Source organism: Pyrus communis, chromosome 17 (genome assembly GCF_041283825.1).
Source record: "Pyrus communis isolate YQ-2024b chromosome 17, ASM4128382v1, whole genome shotgun sequence".
Classification (NCBI taxonomy): Eukaryota; Viridiplantae; Streptophyta; class Magnoliopsida; order Rosales; family Rosaceae; genus Pyrus; species Pyrus communis.
In genome coordinates, this window is record NC_142581.1 from 2165864 (window position 1) to 2186511 (window position 20648).

Consider the following 20648-nt stretch of genomic DNA (forward strand, 5'->3'; position numbering starts at 1 on the left):
ATTTATCAGAACAAATACATACAACTAAGAGGTGCTAGATGGGTACATTTCTCTAGTGACCAAATATTTTGATCTGGAGATAAATCCGTCCAAATTGACAAATAAGGAAAACCCCTACTAGGCAACCACATCACAACAACACGAACCATAAGCCATTGGTAAAGATCTGCCACAATGATGGCAGAAGTAACAGACCTTGCACCGAGGCCACAAAAGCTATGGCAAGAACGAGGCTACAAAAGCCATCGCAAGAACGAGGCCACAAACGACTTGTCGAAGCAATACAACACAACCTGCTAGGCTAAAATGAAAAACTACCTAATCTGAGAATGGAACCATCAATCAGCAAGTCTTCGTGATGAGGACAAAACCACTTCTAGAGGGATCTATAGCAGCCATGGGAGGAGGAACCGCCATAGATCAAGTCAAGTAAGACGGCTTAGTCATAATCAGCGGAGTAGCGCACAACTACCGTGGAAAACGAGCGGTGGGACATGGATCCGACCCACCACAACCATAAATCCGAGCCCAAGCTATATCTCTGAACTAAAATTAATATACGCCCTTGTAATAAAAACAAAGTAAAAAAAATAGGGCATTATTAACTATTAAGATACGAATTTGTATGAATTTTGTTCTAATTAAACCCTAAACACTCAACTAAGAAACTATCCTCTCTCGTTTCGGATAATCTCCATCAAAAAATGGTTCCAATAATCAACAGGGCCTGGCATGCACCAGTGCACACAGTCGTTGTAACCCTTCATCCACTTGTTTCCCCAGTGATCTCCGGGATGCCCGTCCGGTCGCATAAGCATGGCTCGGGTTATATCCAAAACCCTAAACTTCCTCCCCTCCATCTCCCCTTCTTTTCTTGCTCTTTCTAACTCCTCAACCTGAATGCTCCTCAGCTCCCAATCGAAACGTTTTAAATCAACTTCCCCCTCGCTCAAAGGACTCGTTCTGTTGCAGTATCCCCCGGTGTTCCAAGCCCCGCCCTCAAAATGTGCCGGCGCAAATGTCCTCAACAAGGTCAAGAGGCCTCCCTTGCAGTTTTTGCAATCCTGTATGTACTTGAATGTAGCTCGAAATGCCATGCGCAGGGCGTGGCTGTTGTTGTATTCGGTGACATTAGGTTTGTTACAATAGACACATCCGGTGAGTTTGTCACCTTCGTGTAGGTACATTAGACGAAAAAACCAATGTCCGCCTGAGATTATAGCGTAGTCTAAATCCGGGAGGTGGTCTGCCCATACGTCGTCAACCTTGTCTAGTTGCAAATCAAAAACGCCGGATCCTGAACCATTAACCATCTTCTCTTCTGCAGCTATGAGATATTTGGACCATAATTTCATGAGGGTGAAGTTGTACCGAGGAAAGTACCATGTCCTGAACCGGTCTTCGGAATCCTTGTAGATGTCTTTAGGGTTTTCCTCCTGCAACATTAATAGGATTAATATTAGGGTTTGAAAGATCCTTGTACATGCTCCTGAAGCGTAATTTATGTATTTGAATAAAGAACTGTTGCATATATGGCATGTCAATATAGCAAGACACTACTAAAAAAACCAACCCCAAGCCAAGAAGGCTACCTATGTTGTGAGGGTTGGCGGGAGGAGGAGAGGAAATGTCTATCATACACAGTCTTACCCTTGTTTTGTAAAGAAGTCGTTTCTATGACTCGAACTGTATAGCAAGGGTCCTATTTACATGGCATGACAGAAACGTTGATGGGTTATATGGCTCTGTCCCACCTCGTTATCATCCCTAGTTTCTTGACGGTTACCTTATAAACTACCAACGTAAGAATTAGTGGACATTGTTGCAAAGATAGTATCCCCTCTAAACTCTAAACCACTACGATTGCTTGTCATCACTCCAAAAATGAGACGAGCACGAAAGGTAATGAGATGCATACATGGCATCTGTGGCACTGTGACATTGTGACATTGCTTTAAAGCATAAAGCACCAAGCTTAGTAAAGTTGTCACAATGTTCCTAAACACTTTAATTTGCGGGATGGGATTCAAACTCAAGTACAAGGGAAACAAATACACTGTTTTAATCAACTGATCTCATCCACATCTGCAAACTATTATTTCTATTATGAGCTTGTTTGGAAATACTTTTAAAATGGATGAAAACGTTTTTGGTGAAAACACATTTCGAAACAATTTTTAGTAAAAATGTAAGTGAAAAAAACCATTGCTTGCATGAAACACGTTAAATGTTTTCAGAATCCAAAAACATTTTCTCTCAAAACGTCTTCAATCATTTTAAAGCAATTCCAAACAAACAATATGTCAGGGAAGTCACATAATACCCTCATTTTATATCTACAAATCTGAATCCAATAATTGAAAATTTTAAGGTTTGACTTCAAGAATAACTTAATGAGCAAAATAATTTGTGTCGCGATCCATGTCATTTATTATGTCATGAATGGTTTACGTGTACAACATCGTTGCAAATTTATATTGTTTAATGTTTCTCCACTGGTATTTTTCGTCAGCCAAACAAACTTTGGTGCATGTGTACCGCCCTGCGTGTTCTACTCGTTTTTAAGGTTGACTTTACTCATAGAACAGTCAGATTGTCACCACCAACCACTTATAATTTATAAACAATAAATAAATAGGGTTACAATGCTAAGTCACTCAGTATACTAGTCTTATGCAGGAACCAATGTAACATTCATTAAATCCTTATATGCAAAATAGTAGCGGAGTCAAGATTCTACGTGTGGGAGGGTTTTTCACATACATAAATAGTTTGAACTTAGAACATGAGAGACTAAAGTAATTTGCATAAAAATTGAAACAACATAAATTCAATAGAGAGAACTAAAAACGTTGCACAATTCCAAAAATCCAAATATAAGGTAAAAGAGTAAGTAAGAAAGTTTTTAAAATACAAGTTTTTTTTTTTTTTAGTACATTGATATTTTTACATTAAGGGGATGAGGAGTTAGGCTAACCCACACAATGAGGAGTCTAATTTGGTATCGAATTCGTCATCCATGAGATTCAAACCTAAGACCTCTCACTTCCAAGTGAAGAGAAATACCACCAGACCATAGTATTGAATGACTTAAAATACAAGTTAAAACCAATGGAAAGCTGATAGAATAAGGAGGGGAAGTGAAGACTGCATGGCAATGAGAGAGGTTGAGAGAAAGGCCTAGCCTAGAACGGAAAGAGTTCGGATTGAAAACAAACTTGAATTTTAAGAGTATTAAATTGATCAGTAGTATTAGCATCTGTTAGAATAGCAAGAAAAAAAAGACAGAATGGGCCAGGAACCATTATGGTCCCTTAGTGGCTTCGCCACTGATGCAAAACCTAAACCGTTAATTTTTAAGACCCATTCAATGTTACGTACTATAGAAAAAATTGCACAGGGAAAACAATAATCAGTGGAAATTTGAATTGCTGCTACATACCTTTTGTTTTCCTGTTACATTGAATCCAATCAGGCCCTTAATTAGCAATATTATTCTCCTATGCCAATTAGGCTAATTAAATTGATATAAAATCAAATGTTACGCTAATTAAATGCCAAATTTATTACCATTACAAGCGATAACAACTAAGCAAACAAAATTAGTAAAAGTATTTTGTTGTGAAATTTCTATCGAATTCTTCTTGTATAAGTTTTAAGATTTCAAGGACACACAAAACTGGCACACTGAAAAATAAAACACAAGAATCATACAGAAATCGAAGATGTCGATTAGGCCGGCTGGCCAAGACATTACACCGAGTTAGAAGTTTTATTCCGTAAGTATAAATTAGAGTAGTTTAGAATATTAGTATAGAAAAAAAAAACATATATCAAATCCAATATCAAAAAATGAACTGACCTGTGACAAGAGGCAGAGAAGAGACTCGACATGGTTCCTCGCGACCGAGTCGCCGACGAACGCCATTCTCTTTCCCCGAACGATTTCCAAAAACGTTTTCGGATCAAACCGCGGAAGCTCGCACTTGTCCGGTTTCCATCTCCAGTTCAGAAAATCCCTGTCCCTCCTCCCGTTTCTGAAACAATTTTTCGATTCCGGAATCGTGGCGCAGCTCGTATTCGTGTACAATTCTCCTCTAGAATCCGAAATCCACTGCCCCTTAAACAAATCACACTCCTCCTTCTCTACAAAATCCAAAAAACAAAAACCAAACTTTTCAGAAAATGATCCAGAAATTATTTATAAAAAAGAAAAAAAAGAAAGAAGAAGAATTGGGTTTGTTTTGTTTGTAACAAGAAGAGTTACTTGGTGGGGGGAGGAGCTTGATGGTAGTGTGATCAGGGGCTTGATGGTCTTTTTGTGCTGCATGAATGGATGCCTGGTTTGGAAGAGAATTGAGTTTGTTAAGGGCCTCTTTGGGAAAAATTAGAAAAGGGTTTGGAGAATAGACTAGTAAGAAGCTGAAAATGGTGCATGTGGCTAGAAATGTGACAAAGAAAGGAGCCAATCTGCTCAGACCATCATGGCCTCTCACCCTTTTGGGATAGTTGTGGGATTTTTCTGGGAAAAAAGTACAAAGACTCATGACTGCCTCAAACAGACAGAAGAGAGATAAAGTAGAGAGAGAGAGAGAGAGAGAGAGAGAGAGAGAGAGAGAGAGAGAGAGAGAGAGAGAGAGAGAGAGTCTAAGAAGAAATTAGAAGGGTTAGAGAGTGCAGATTCTGCAACTCCATCATTGGGAGTAAAGGGATGGTGCCTTGCGTGAGAGAGCCTCTACTTTCCGTTCCTTTCCTTTCTTTTGAGCTATTTATATAATACACCCTCAAGTTTAGGTCAATGTCAAAATCACTCAACGTTTTAATGTTTGTTTCGTCAGTTTTTTACACATTGCGCCCTAAAGTATTAAAAGTTTCACAATTCAAGTTATTCTTGTGTTTGGCCAAAACCAGGCAAGAGAATAACTGGTCCACGATATAGTCCGATTGTATTTTACGAGGGAGCTCCATACGTACGACGTATCCAGTTTATGAGCACTTAGACTATAAGATAGAAGAATTACTTGAATTGTTAACGTTAACACTTCAAGTAGTAACATCAAGAAATTGAAAGATCGTCACTTGTACAAAACAATTTTATCCAAAATGTGCACTAAGATTAGCATAACTCTTCATTTTGCTTGAAATTTGAAATCGATAGAAATAATCTTTGAGTTTGTCTACCATGAATCATTTTGGTTATTCCGTGAGAAGTCTCAATTAAATACGGACCCAAATAACAAAATTACCCTCAATTCATCTTGACCAGTTGTTTATTAAATTGAGAGTATTTTTGTTATTTTGGTTCATATTTAACATAATTTTTTACGGAATGATCAAAATGATTGATGATGGACAAACTCAATAACTATTTCTATCGATTTCACATCCCAATAACCAAACTGAAAAGTTATACCAATTTCAGAACCGTTCTCGCTAAAAAGCCAACGAAAAATAATAAGGGTGTGCTTTGTAATTAGGGGCATTTAAGAAATCAGAGATGGGAGATGTGACATTGAAACACGCGGCAAGCCATGCAAATGAGTAACTGAAATGACGCGAGAGAGAGAGAGAGAGAGAGAGAGAGAGAGAGAGAGAGCATGCATGCATGTGAATTTACTAATTGACCAGTATACTCGGCGGAATCTAATCGACTGGCTCGGAGTCTTCGGACGGAAAAATGATGAATCAGCGTTCCCTACGTGGCAAAAACCCAGTGGAGCTTTCTGAGTCCCATATGACCCTCCTCCATAACAGGCGGTCGGAAGTTTTGAAAATTGTTGTGGTTCAAGACTGGGTCTATATCCATCCGGTGTTGTTGCATTGCATGGAATACAAAGCGGTAACATCTAATCAACGGAATCATTTTTTATTCCTAACTTTTTGTTTATGAACAATGTCATTATTCTAATCTAGATCGATTAAGACGATTTGAAGAGTTTAAACTCGAGACTCGCAGAGTTGGAGAAAGCGTTATCCTCCAAAGCATCCACCACATGCATTTGTAGAGCATCTCCAACCGAATATTCAAATTCAGGATGGATTGGCATGTAACACAATTTGAAGACATGTAAGAAGCTCCAACGAAGTATCTTTCTTACGTGAACGTCAAAGTTGACAACAAATAAAGACGTTGCATTTTTTTTTTTTTATATAAATAGTAGCAAACACCCTTGATGCCAATCCACGATAACCCAAAAGGAAATGACATGAAACTTTAATTCGACATGAAGTAAAATGGAAAGTAGATTTTGGATGGAGACTCAACGAGTCAGGTATTTTATTCGGTCAACCCTTTAAGCACCCGTTAAATGATAAGTTAATTCAGGCCTACACGCAGATAACCCGTTGCAAGTTTCAATCCGTTAAACTAAAGTCCTAGCTTTCTCAATCTCTCTCTCAATTTATGTATCATGTAATTGTAGTGCTTAATAAAATAATTGTAGTTGTATTGTTCGTAACTGAGTAAAACAGTACAGGTGAGTTTGAAATTGAAATTTAAAAGTCATTAAAACAACAAGTTTGACACGAAAGCAATACAAACAAGCCAGTGTAACAAACAAATTATTATGTAAGGCCTAATAAATGACCAACTATAAAGCAAGAAAACAAGTTTTAGTCGTAGGTTGAGCCCTGAAATCATGCCGAATAATTAGCTGGTTCATTCCACCATTTAATATTTGGCACATTAGCTAATTGGTCAACGGTCTGACCCTAGGATTTTTGGGCTATGATATCACCGACATTCTACAAGTGAATCTCAATGTTGGCATTGTCCCTCCTCCCACCTAGAAAGGCGGAAAAGAATTATCGTCGGATCATTTTTCTAAGGATTTCATGATTTTATCTATTCATTATATATGGTAAGATCAGTTTTCATTAAGTACTATTCATATTTAATTTAAATTTTAAATTTTAAAATAATTTCTAATCGCACGATGTATGATGAACAGGTAAGATCACGGAATTCCTAAGATTCATAGATCCTTTTCCCTAGGCTACATGCAAAGACTATTTTATCCCTTGACAGTCCCTCCTGGCCCACTTTACTAATCTTTTGTTTTGGGCACTTGGATTCAATCGCATGTGGTGGTCCATCCGAAACCTTAACCGTTCATACGACGAGACAGAGGTGGCTCTTCTGTGCAACTAAACAAAAGCGACATGTGTTTTGTTAAATTTGTAACCCCACTCCCGGACATTGTCATATGAAACCTTCCTTGGTTCTTCAGAGACTTGTTCTTAAAAGCTACTTTACGACAAATGCGTCTGATACTGAAGGTTCCTTTACATTATGTTTGGGTGAAGAAATTTAAAATTATTAAAGAATTTAAAAATGACGGAAATTGAAATGACGAGATTTTATTTTCTAGAATTTGTAAATTTTCTTGTTTGGTTAACCTAAAAGAACAATGGAATTGAATACGGAATTTGTTATTTTTAAACTGTCAATCATAGAAATTGAGAAATGACACCTATTTACATGGAATTTGAACATGGGATTTGAAGGTCCCAAATTCCAAGTTTTTTTTCCACGCGAAAATTCTAAATTTCTATGTTTATGAATCCAAACAAGAAAATTGGTGCCTGTCAATTTATAAATTCTAACTTTTACCAAAATTCTATGTTTATTTCCCTCATCCAAACATTATGTTACTTTTTACAAAAATTCTGATGTCCTCGGGTGTTTTTACGACGAAAATTCTACTGTACTCCGAGACTCCATCCACTGCATGAATGAATGGCTCAATATCAAGCCACTAGTCGGACGGCGGGTTAGAATTTAACGTCTAGACGGATTTAAGTAAATCTATATATTTTATGTAAATAAGTGTATGTTTATGCTTAAAATATATATAATTTCATCATAAACTATAAAATAGAATGACATATAAATTATTAAGTATTGAAACCTAATAAAAACATGTGAAACAAGCTTATAATATGTGTTCATTTAAGTATTCAACAAATCTCTTACAATTTATTGAAAAAAAAATTCAAAATAAAAGTTATCTATTTTATATCTAAATGAGTTGCAACCTAAACGGTCTAGGCAGGGCCTCAAAAGGTTTGGACAACCCTTCTTAATTTTCAAATACGTAGGCATTAATCGGGACGGTAATCAACTGCCTAGAGCCTAGGCAGAGCTAAGCCAGGATTTTTGGAACAGTGCTCAATGTAATAACTTTGAAAACATTTTCCGGCATACAAGTGCCGAAGAGGCAATAAGTCGACACATTTGAACACGAATCTGAATGACTTGTACAACCCTAAGCGATGCAACCCTACGAGGCTGCAAACGGCGTGATTGCATAGTGACTTGTACAACTAGCAAAACGATCCAATTCCAAACAAGTGATTCTCCGACGAACAGAAAAAGAAACGACGAAAAAGAAACGACGAACAGAAAAAGAAACGACGAAAAATTGCGATTATATCAGAAAATGTGGTGCGCTCAGCGCTGAATACTCATAACGGAATTGAATTGTTCAACTCAGAAACAACAGGCCAACATTGTTACAAAAATTTAGGTGAAAATAATCACTAGAATGTCCAACGATGCAGTGCAAGATAAAAAACGAGCCAACTGCACCTTCACCGTCTACCCATAATCTTTACGATTCCGCTGAAACCAGAGCTACTGAAGTCGTACGACAGTTGCCAGGATTACATTTCACAGTATAGGTAAAAGAAGATAAACAAGTAAACGAAAACCCTGTCAGCGGCATCATCGAAATACGTAGTCATTAATCGGGACGGTAATCAACTGCCTAGAGCCTAGGCAGAGCTACGCGAGGATTTTTGGAACAGTGCTCAATGTACTAACTTTGAAAACATTTTCCGGCATACAAGTGCCGAAGAGGCAATAAGTCGACACATTTGAACACGAATCTGAATGACTTGTACAACCCTAAGCGATGCAACCCTACGAGGCTGCAAACGGCGTGATTGCATAATGACTTGTACAACTAGCAAAACGATCCAATTCCAAACAAGTGATTCTCCGGCGAACAGAAAAAGAAACGATGAAAAATTGCGATTATATCAGAAAATGTGGTGCGCTCAGCGCTGAATACTCATAACGGAATTGAATTGTTCAACTCAGAAACAACAGGCCAACATTGTAACAAAAATTTAGGTGAAAATAATCACTAGAATGTCCAACGATGCAGTGCAAGATAAAAAACGAGCCAGCTGCACCTTCACCGTCTACCCATAATCTTTACGATTCCGCTGAAACCAGAGCTACTGAAGTCGTACGACAGTTGCCAGGCTATACATTTCACAGTATAGGTAAAAGAAGATAAACAAGTAAACGAAAATCCTGTCAGCGGCATCATCGAAATTTAACAACCAAGTCAAAAGGCATAATATAAATGAATCAAATGCAGCAAAAGTGAAGTTTCTGTCCAACAATCTCTAGGTTTGCCAAAAAGATCGCGACGACTCTGGTTATAACTTATAATACAACGGGAAAAAGAAGAAAAAAACACAACACGGTGACAGCCTGTGCAAATTTCAATAACCAGAATGTGACAATATAACAAAATTCGGCAGTCCTGACTAGGTAATAACTATATATGTAACAACTGGAGAAGGAAAAAAAATTAATGACAGAACACAAGCCGACCCTGGCCTGGCCTGGCCTGGGAGGTTCATACAACCAATCTCCCCAAAGAATACAATCTGAGTAAGGATCGGGATTGCAGTGTGTACCTGAACGAGCACAAGTCCAAACATTGAGCACCAATGTCACAGCTTTAGGCAGCGTATAGAGGATGCTTTTCAAGAGTTAGATATCTACACAGAAAAACTTGTCTGCAGTGGCCATCAGAGCAGATTCAGTTAAAAGAACTGCTTCCAGGACCCCAGGGGTTTCCAAAGTTAGAGATGGTACGGACTGGTGTTCCGTGCAATGAACGCCTGCACCCGCCCTTTAGCATTTTTTACTGTTCAAGCGAACAACTTGTCAACTCCTGTAAGTTTCCAATGCAAAACACCCCGATGTGCTGCAAGAAAGAAACAAGAAAGCTTCATCAAGAAGAGAATGTTCAAGGAAATTTCACAGAAGAGTTTTGTTTGAAATCATATTACAAACCAAAAACCCAAACAAAAGCGGGTGGAAACTCAATTTCAATTTTCCTTTTATTATGATGGCAACTCAGCTTGCAAATTACAAGTTGCGGTGAAGACAAGGTCATATGCCCCGCTAGTCATTCAGGATTAGACTAAAGTTTTTCATGTAGAGAAATTCCGAACAAACAAATTAAGGATTTTACCGAAAAAGTGAAACAATTCATGAAAAATAAATATTAAAAGAAACTTTTGCAGGATCAACTCCAAAGCTTCGAAATTGAGAACAAATCATTAATTTAACTGATTGTAATCATAGGTAAATGGAGAAAGATATCCTTAGAGATGAATATCATCAATCCAATTTCATGACTGCAGTAGTGACCAGTGACGCAATCCAAGGGTTTCCATACTTGTCTAAGGCAATAAAGAATCTGAATACAATAATTTGAAAAGGCTACAAAAGCTCACCACACCTTGACAGGTTTGCCGCATTGTGCCATAATTCTACTGCCATGAAGGCTGCTTATAGCCAATTCGATCAACAGCATCCAACCCACTATCAGGTTCCTTTCTCTTCAATGCACCTCCCACCTGAAACAACTTTAACTGTTCCTCTACCGGGGCTTGCGAACTGGGAACAGAAAGCTGTCTCATTCCTGAAGGCAACCTTTCAGCTCTCCGTTCTGTTTCTGTAGCTCCAGGCCCAGCATTAAGGTCAAGACCATGACTACCCCATTTCCTACCATCAAGGCCAACATTACTGCTACCACCAGGAAGGCTCATCATATAGGGTCGAGGGTAAGAGGATGAAACCATGCCACCCGGTCCCACCATCTGGGAGGGCATGCTGGGGAAGCAAAGTGCTCCGCCAGATGATGAATCCATATATGCAGTAGAACCAGAAAAGGAGCTCGATGACAGAGAAAAACTGGTTTCAAAAGGAAACCCTGGATATTGAAATGTAGTGGCAGGAGGAAATGGCACTGCAGTTGAGGCATTACCAGTGGGAGGACACACAATTCTCTGAGACCCAGCAGGAGCACCATAACTCTGCTCACCCCTGCCAGGAAACATGGGAGGGACTGTGATGGCAGAATATGAGTTTCCTTGAGGAAACCATGCCGATAAGTTCCCAAAATCAGGACTGTTTATTCTTAAATTAGAAGCAGGAGTACTAAGCAGCATGCTAGTTTTTAAATGCTGGGCACACGGAGCTGTGTCAGTGCCCACTTCATCAAGGCCTGGCCCATTGTTTAAATCAAAGTCTCTAGAGTCGTTGACCCCACCATTAGATAGTCCACCAGATACTGATGACCTACTTGGCAAGGGAGGTATATCCAACCTGCAACTGTTGCTTACAAGCAGCCCAACATCAGGACTCTCATCCACTCTATTCAAATCAAGATCTAGCCCTCCAGAGCCCCGATCATGAGTATCTGACTTGAAACCCATTACATGAGCAGAGTTTTGGACAACTTCCTCATAAACTCTCTGATCAGGCACATTCAAGTCAAAGTCCAATGGAGGGCGGACTTGTTTGCTGGAAGCAGTATCAACAATAGGTGCATCCGTTGCACTGACTGATGCTTCCACATTCCTTCGGGGTTCTGCAGGTCGGAATGCACTGGTAGTTGAAGATCCTTTCCATCCAAGTTCACCCGTACTCCGCATCAGGTTTTCAGGAGGTACAAATGAACCTTTGGCAGGCGCAACTACAGTAATTGATGCAGGGAAGCTCCCTGACACAGAAGACATTTGAAAAGGTAAAGGGCAAGGAAAATGAACAGAGGACGAAGTTCCAGGATCTCCTGCTTTAACAAACTCTGGTTGGCTCCCATCATCAACAGGAAAGCCCTCATTCAAATCAAAGTCCAGCTTTACAGCAGTATCTGACCCCAAGGAATTCACACATGAAACTTGCCGTTCCTCTGTCCCCCCTGATTCAATAACTTCTGGCTTACACTTACTAGACTTGTCATGCTGCTCATTTTCTTTAACAGGTATTGACGGTGACTCTGCCTTGGAAACCTGTAGATCGGAACAGTCAACAAAAGCCTCATTTCCTTCGGTAGCATCCCGAGCAAAATCTCTGCTGTCCTCCGGATCTGGCACATAAATATCCCGTGTCTCTTTCCCTGTTTGTGTGGTGTGACCGGCAGCCTTAATGTCATCTGTCTGTTCACCCTTAGACTCCACATGTAAAGTGTTTCCAGAGCCCGAACAAAGAACAGCTTCCTCACTCTTCCCCTCTTTGGACTCTGAGTGATTTCCTGCTACAGCGGATGGTTTCTGCTCTGTCAGTAAAGCACTATTTGAATCCTTTTTGACATCATGGTTCTCACCAGCCACTTGAGAGGATGAGCAAGTAGATATTCCAATGTCCTGTTCAACTTTTACACTCCCAGAGGCTGCTTCAGATACAACTGGTGTACTGCTCCCGACAGTTCTTTCATCTGCACAAAGAACAAACAAATCTTCGTCAGAAAAGGAAGACAACTATTTTATTTTAGAGTCAAAAAGGTTGCGCCTGTTACCATTTGGAGTCCTCAATTTTCCTTGTTCATGAGACTGGTTAGATCCTTCAGCCTCCAAATGACCCTCTTTTCTAGCACATGAAGGTGGCTCCGATGCTGAAGCATCACATGACTCACCAGGATTGACATCAGCCCTCAAGAACTGACCATCGCTATTTTGTTGCTTATTTGAGGAACAATTCAAATTTGCATTACACTCTGCTGGTTTATCCCCGCCCCCATATGAAGCAACTATAACATCAAAACCATTAGTTGGCAGGTGGGTAAGAGAGTGTGTTGCTTCACTCTTACATCGCAATGAGTCAAGAGCACTGTCCAGCTTGGTTGCACCACTATTGACCCCTCCATTAGGTTGACATTGGATGTCAGCAGTTTCTTTGCCCAGTGGTTTCAACTTAGCATCATTTTCTGAGAATGATTCCTCGTGCACAGTAGAATTCCTCCCAGGAGAACCTGATGGTGACACATTCTCAGATTTGGACATTTCTCCAGCAGCCACGCTAGCTAGCAAATTCATCCCAACATCATCACTAGGTGAAGCAGTACCACTACCCTCAGAAAACTTCACACAGCTTTCAATTAAAGCATTCATGGAGCTTAACGATGCTTCATAAGATTTTCCTGTCCTTGAAATGAGTTTTGACGAGGAACCAGTAGCCTTTGATGCTTCTGTTCGTTTTTCACCATCTTCACCAGCCCTATTTTGTTCGCTGCCTAAAGGTAGCACATTGCCATCTTCAGAACCCGACAATCCCTCTTTGCTGTGAAATGCATCTGAGTTCACATCTGATATTCTATTACCATGCAAGGCATCGCTTCTGTGCTTATATTTTTGGTCATGGTTGTCATGCTTTTCTGCAGGAGGAGACACTGTGTTAACAGGATCTTCAAAAGAACATCCTGAGGCACCTCGAGCAGGACTGCGACCAGTGTTTGGCAATCTGACAATCAGTCGGTTATTTCCATGGTCAATCATGGGCGCTTCAGGATGCTTCTCATAGGATACTCCAACTGTTGAAGCCTTTTCAGAAGTCAAACTTCTACTAAGGGTACACGCTTTTCCTGGCCCTGTTTCCTTCTTAACTCCTGAGGCAGGAGACCCATGAACGCCATTGCTTGATTTCCGATGGCGAGAACCACTGGCAGAAATTTTACTCGCACTAACTGAACCGGCAGATGAGCTCCTTGCATCTTCCCTATATAAAGAACCCACATTCCTCGCATGATCACTTGACTGGCTGTTGTTCTGAGACTGGCTAGAACTGCTGCTCCTTTCCTCCTTAATCGGTGTCAATGGAAGATCTGAAGTTCCAGCACCTAACGTTCTAAAATTCTGATCCTTTGAGAGATTTCCAGATGATATACTCAACAATTTCGTTGACCCAGGTGAACCAGAAGATTTTGAAACTGTTTCTCCAGAGCCAAGTTTAATCTGAGGAGTTTTCGACACAGAAGGTTGCATAGTAGAGCTTTTTGAGCCAACCTCAGAGGAACTTCCAGTCTTTCTGCTCCCAGCTTGAGAAACTTCTGAAGATGCATGCTTCGTAGGCCACGAAACACCACCACGACTAGATCCAGTCTTTGTCTCGTTCAAATTCATCTCAGCTTCAACACGTTTCTTCCACATATCAACTAAACTCTTAGCTTTCTTCTGGATTTCAGAGTTTCTGTAACTACGTAAATTATTCACAGACTTGCCGACATAACAAGACTGCAGCGCATGAAGATTCACAGGAACCTTCTCCAGTGCACGAAGCAAAGCAAAAAGAAATTCATCAACAGATTTATCACTTTCTTTTGGGCTACTACCATCACCAAGTTTTCCCTTGTGAACTTCTTGGAGCCATTCATCCAATACACACAAACCCTTGCACTGTATAAATTGCCCAAGGCAATCCAACCTATCAGTAACTGCAATCACATCAACAAGCATTGTTCGGCCAGCCAAATCTATTTTCTTGTCAGCACTTTCAGCTTCCATAAGTTGGACAAACTTCTCAACGCCGTCTATGTCTAGTAGACCTCCTTTGTCCGTTATTTTTTCAAGCTCAGACTTTAGCATATTTTCAGGTCTGGACTGACCAGACTCTCCATCCTCTATTTTAACTAAACGTTCTCGTTTGGCAGGTTCAGAGCCCTGATCTCCTCGTTCCCTCTTTTTTCCTTTAACCTGTGAAGAAAAGGGGGATGTGCTATTCTGTAAACTATCTGAACCAGATTTTATCTGTGGTGTTGATGACGAAGTATTCAAGGGTTTCGGAGAACGACCTCCCGACTGCACTGCCCCATGCATTTCTAGTCTTGTCTTGTCTAATAGCTGATCTACTTCTTCCTGTCGTTCCTGTGGTAAAATGAATAATCACTACAAATCTAATAATCATGAGCATACAAATGTGAGACAATGAATAAATTTAAATAGTCAAAACTCACATTAATATAGTCTTTGTCAGTTAACCACCATAAACAATTGTTCTCAGTATCATACACTCGTCTGCACACAAATGAGGATATCCCTGGAGGAAGTTCAACACCTTTACGAAGGAATGCGACTTTACATGGATGGAGTAACGATGCAGCAGGTATCTCATCCTCGTGAAAGGAGTAAAAGACCTCGTTCGGGGCAGCTTCTAGCGAGACCCCTTTGGAAAGCTTTACATCAGCAGGTCGATAAAGCCAACTTACACCTAAACATAGACGTTCCTCCTTGTCTAATATTAGCCTACGAATTACTCCAATAAAAGGTAGGGAATCCTGGGGTGGCTTGAAAAGTGCACAGTCACCGACACAAATTTTGCGACCATCCTATACAACAAGGGAAAGATTTCATCAAGCTTAAGAAATATGAAGTAAAGTTTGACTGTATTTAGATACAATAGAAATCGTACAGAACTATGGATAGGCAAGAGAGGGTGAACATGTATTCAGCAGACAGCACTAGAAAACATGTATTCAGCAATATGGAAGCATCAGGACTAATAGAAATGAAGGTCTCCAAACAAAAAACATAGATGACTCTCAAACAAACGATAAATTTCACCACACAGGGAAGGTGCTTAAATCATTACTCCCAATCGGGTAAAATATAACTAAGTTTCCATAAAGTATTTTTACGAAACTGAAACCAAGCTAATTCTAAAGAACAGACAATCTGAAACTAACAGGAAACTTACATGAGAAAATATAATTCCAAATCAAAATACTCAAGAGACTTGCTCACAATCAATTACATTCTTTGAGAATCAAAGAGAGAGAAAAACAGAGCCAAAAAGAAAAATCACGCTTTCTTTGTCAATTCAGTATATCATGTTCAAGAACAAGATTTCAATCTACGCAAGCACAAACGAACACGGAATCGGACAGGAAGTAGTAAACAAAATTCAAACCCAACAAATTCAACTATGAGATAAACAGGACAGACATATGAAGTCCCTGTGATAGAGGAATACATGAAATTCACCATATACACATAAATGGTATAATTTAACCGTATAAAAAAAGTTTGATTCTTCCTATCAAAAAAGAACCAGATAATCGAAAGATGGAAAACCAAAAAGAAAATGAATACCCAATACCCAATTGGAGGGCAAATTAACCCAGGAAAATCAACACCCACGAAAATTCAAGAAACCGAAAGAGGAATTTCACCAAAGGAACGGTATAACAAAATCCAAAACGACGATAATTACATAATCACCGCAACAAAAGCACAATAGAAAATCTCATGGTAATCGAAAACCAGCAGAAATTGACCAAAAAAATACCAAAAACGAAACAAAATCGCTCGGGGAAAGTGAAAAAAATATACTTTGCAGAAGGAATCGGATGCGGTAGAGAGGTCGGAAGCTACAGTCGTGGCGTTGGAATAAGGGACAGGCCACATGTGCCGACGCCGTTTCGACTTCTCAGCTGGCGACCCATGTATAGCCCTCCATCTCGGTTTTCAATTCGCGAGCAATCGATCCCACAATCGTCCGCCTTGAGATGAAACATCAATCCGGATTCAAATTCAACAGCAGGAACCCTAGATTCGCGAAAATCGAACGGGGGGACAAAACCCTAGATCAAGCCCTGGATCTTCGATTGGATGAGGGTCAAAACGATTCGGGAAGTCTAGGGCTTCGGTGGTGGGGATTCAACCATGGGTCGGGTCAGAGAGATTTGGGGGATTTGGGATCGAGAAGGAAGGAAGGTAATTCAATTGGCGAAATCCAGAGAGAGATTTCGGGCGAGGAGCTCGCGATGAGAGAGAAAGCGAGGAGAGAGAGAGAGAGAGAGAGAGAGAGAGAGAGGGAGAGATTTGGACGTTGGTGCACAAGACGAAACGGAGGAAGCAGGTGTGAGGAGAAAAGAAGGGGAAATGGTTTGGGGCTAAGAAATTGCCAGTGTTGCCAAGGTAATGCTTGATGGAGACAGGAACGACGACGTCGTTTGTGGGATTTGCAAAAGTTTTTTTTTTTCGGAATTTTATTAAAAAATGATAATGGATGGCAAGTCACAGTTAACTGCTCATTTTGAGAGCCGAAAAGACTCACAAAAGTATTTCAGTCTTCCTCTAGCCACGGTCATGCAGACTCATCAGGTTAGAATCTCAAACCCGAGACCTCCCTGTTTTGTGTATTAATGAAGTTCATAAATAGTAGTTTATTGTATTGATCAAGTACATAAATATGAATTAGTAACATTTTATATTCAGAGCCTTCTGTTGAACCCATATGATGTGTCACCCAACTAACACAATTTGTTCACCAAACTTCCAAAATTACCCTTATATAAATGAAAACAGAAAACCAACATTTGTGTTTGCCACCAATATTTTATACGTTAAATGGGATGGACTTAGTCTTGCAATGAATTAATAATAATGTAGTTCAAATTCGTCTTTGGAGAAAATCGAACCTAAGACCTCTCACGTAAAAGTAAAGAGAAATACTACTGGACAGAAGAACAAAGTGGCTTTACAACCAATATGTATACCCAAAGATTAGTGGTTATCTTTACACCCACAACCCAAAGCCCCCTATGAAACAGTCACACTCCATTTATTTTCGGTTCAGTGGTATTCCTCTTTACTTATAGGTGATAGGTCTTAAGTTCGATTCTCGCCAAAGGCAAATTTGAACCACATATTACTAGCCAAATGTGAGGCTAAGACAACCCTTCCCCCTTAGTGTAGATAATATCGTTTGTTAAATAAAAATAAAAAAATTTATTCAACCCGCGTTATTTTGTAAAATGAGATAAACAAGTAATAGCTAATTTTTACTAAAAATAATTATAATCTTGTCACAATACCTTGTGAAATACTAGGTAAGTACATAAAACTAGGGACCGAAAAAAGAGCAATAAGCACAAAATATTATGTAAGGAATGTAACAAAACTTAAGTTTATTGTGTCGTAAAAGAACACCAAGTTACTTTAATTTAGGGATATGATATCCACACACCTTTTTTTATTTCTCACGTACTCTTCTAATTTTTGGCCGTCGGATCAGATGAAATGAAGAAGATCAACAGACATAAATTAACAAGGGGTGTGTGAAAAGTAAAAAAATGTGTGTGGATAGCACGTCCCTTGATTTAAGTGCACTTTTACGAGGTTTGTTTTTCTAATTGAACAATGTTTTGATCAGATATATTGAGTGTTATAATACAATTAGTTGAGTTTTTTTATCTCAAGTTTTCAAAAAATATATTATTACACTTTGTGTATCAGGTCATGTTTTTTGCACACTAAATATATTTCCCTCAATTGTAAGGTAGTCGGCAAATGGGAGGCATTCTAACTAATGCTATTAATGAATATTGAGTTTCTTATGGACTTGGAACTAGAGTTGTGGTTCTGCTTTACAAAATAGACGGGAGAAAATAAAGAGTTTGTAGTTCAGTTGATTAAGTTCACTTGAAGTCCCGAATTCTGTTATCTTCCTCTTAATATCGATTATATTGAGAAATGAGAAGTGGAAGAAAGAAGGATGTCATTCAACGTCCTTAATTAATTTTTGAGAAATTATATACATGCCTTTTAGACCATGCTAAGTTCATCAAGATTTCATTTAAATTATGATTACACACATAATTATTTAACACAGTGACCAAACTTCATTTGAGCAAAAAGAGATGTTGACTAATTATCGGTCAGACATTGCATATCATTTCAATTCAGAAAAAAATGACGTTAAAAAGTAATATGGAGCCTTTTGAAGTCTCACACATATATTTACTAAAACATGACGTTCTTTATAAACAACGTGTGATCGACTTAAAATACTTGATAATGTAACATTCTTTTTGCATTGAAGTTTTTATGGAGTCCGGTGACAATATGATTCACCCTTTTCCAACCCTAGGAGTGACATGCCCACAACAAGTTAAGCGGAAAACAAAACATGCAACTTGTTCCTGTACAGCCCGGCAGATGGTGATTGACATCACAAATCATGATCATCATGCAATCCGAGCCGTAGATCCAATAAAAGCTCTCGTACTTTTGAGACTTCTTATCCTTGATTGGTTGGGTCACCCTCAGCCAAACTTTACAAAGAATAACACCATACCAGAGTTCACCCCCCACACGGCTTGTCGTTTTCAACCCCATCCAGTGATGCGGATTAGAGTTTGCTTGTTGCATGTACTTAAGCTGTTTTCATAACCCCAAATTCCAGGAAGATGATACTCTCCGAATTCATTTTGTGGGGATTATAGGGATTTTGATATCCTAATCGTTTATCGTACATCGTGCGGTCAGTTTTCGTCAGGTATTATTTGTGTTTGATTTTAAATATTAAAAAATCAAATAATTTATGACCGCACGATGCACGATGAATGACTAAGATGTGATGATCCCTACAATTTGGATCAGAATGGGATCCAAATCCCTAATTCCAAACCAATTAAAAAAATTCCCATATATTTTGGGGTGTGCTAACACCACACTCTTTTTTATTTATCACAATTTCTGACATTCTGATTAGATGAATTGAAGAAGAACAAATGACATAAATTAACAAAAAAACATCTAAGAAGTAAAAATGTGTGTAAACAATAATACTTTATACATTAGTCGTCTTTTGGCTCTGATGGCGAAAGAAAACGACTAATTTGTTTTCTGGTGTTTCTCGGATTTATTTTTTCAAAAAGGGGTTTAAAAAAGGATCTTTGAAAGCAACGTTTCAGAAAACAAACCAAACATTACATTTGATTTGATTTTGACTGGGAAAAATGATTGTATTTTGCTGAAAGTTCAACAAACTTTTGCAAAGTGGGGAAAAAGAAATAAATATGTTTTTGGAATGGTAGTTGATTGATTAATTTGATTCAAGTTAGAAGGATAATTTTTGGAAATGGACAACAAGCATTTGGTTTTGGGGACCGATTAGGCCACATGTGGCCTATCTGTTTTTGAATGCGATTGCCACCCATCTAAATCATAAATCTCCCAAATCAACTAAGTTCAGGAAACAATCAAGTGTGTAAAATGTAGACGGATATGGCCACATTTATATCATCTTGTTTGTTATGATAGTCTAATCACGTGATCAGTAAAATTACTCTCACAAAAGAGTAGGTCTTCATGTATTTTGGTACAATCCAGCCAATCCGCCTCATGTAGGTATACTCACTTATGCACATGGTGTCACTTTTTGTGAATGTGCATAACTAGCTGCGTGATTAAGCTATCTTATTAGCAATCTAATTTCGTGACTACTAATGCCACTCTCACACAAGAGTAGGTCCCCTGTGAATTATAGTCCGACCTCATGTGCACGAGGTCATACATCTTGTGAGAGTAGTTGACCAGCTACATACTTAATTGTTACAATTCTTGTGACTTGTGAGAAACATAATCAATCGAGGTGCTGCATGCATGTTTTAGCGGTTTTAGAGTGACCCTAAGGCCGTCTAGTTTAAATACTAAATACAGATATTTGTTTCCGGCTTGACAATGTCGTTGGCCTACAAACCTAGTGTTAAGACTTTACTTTATACCTAACTTTCTTAATCTGTTGATGTTCATCTTACATACAACTAAGTCCTAACCCA

General features: G+C 39.0%; 2 protein-coding genes and 1 long non-coding RNA gene across 9 annotated transcripts; 1 reads left to right on the forward strand and 2 right to left on the reverse strand.

Annotated features, from left to right (window-relative positions):
- Positions 1-540: 540 nt before the first annotated feature.
- On the reverse strand, positions 541-4696 carry TBL22 (TRICHOME BIREFRINGENCE-LIKE 22). Its single transcript, XM_068489379.2, has 3 exons — positions 4268-4696; positions 3863-4146; positions 541-1436 (listed from the first exon to the last, which is right to left on the reverse strand). The coding sequence occupies exons 1-3, from the start codon at positions 4545-4547 to the stop codon at positions 669-671; spliced, it is 1332 nt and encodes a 443-aa protein (XP_068345480.2). The 5' UTR covers positions 4548-4696; the 3' UTR covers positions 541-668.
- A 3733-nt stretch (positions 4697-8429) lies between these two features.
- LOC148689233 (uncharacterized) lies at positions 8430-17000 on the reverse strand. 7 transcript variants are annotated; one of them, XR_015958448.1, is made up of 6 exons: positions 16414-17000; positions 15039-15410; positions 12609-14949; positions 10548-12527; positions 9715-10007; positions 8430-8638 (listed from the first exon to the last, which is right to left on the reverse strand). XR_015958448.1 is itself a non-coding variant. In XM_088689135.1 (5 exons), the coding sequence occupies exons 1-4, from the start codon at positions 16486-16488 to the stop codon at positions 10579-10581; spliced, it is 4737 nt and encodes a 1578-aa protein (XP_088545261.1). In that variant the 5' UTR covers positions 16489-16972; the 3' UTR covers positions 9499-10007; positions 10548-10578. The 7 variants fall into 7 exon arrangements, 2 of the variants coding, with proteins under 2 accessions (XP_088545261.1, XP_088545262.1); XR_015958450.1 differs by having other exon boundaries at positions 10543-12527; positions 16414-16952; XR_015958447.1 differs by lacking the exon at positions 8430-8638 and adding an exon at positions 9020-9246 and having other exon boundaries at positions 16414-16952.
- LOC148689234 (uncharacterized) lies at positions 8435-9477 on the forward strand. Its single transcript, XR_015958451.1, has 2 exons — positions 8435-8682; positions 9292-9477. It is a non-coding gene; the product is annotated as an uncharacterized LOC148689234 (long non-coding RNA).
- Positions 17001-20648: the final 3648 nt, after the last annotated feature.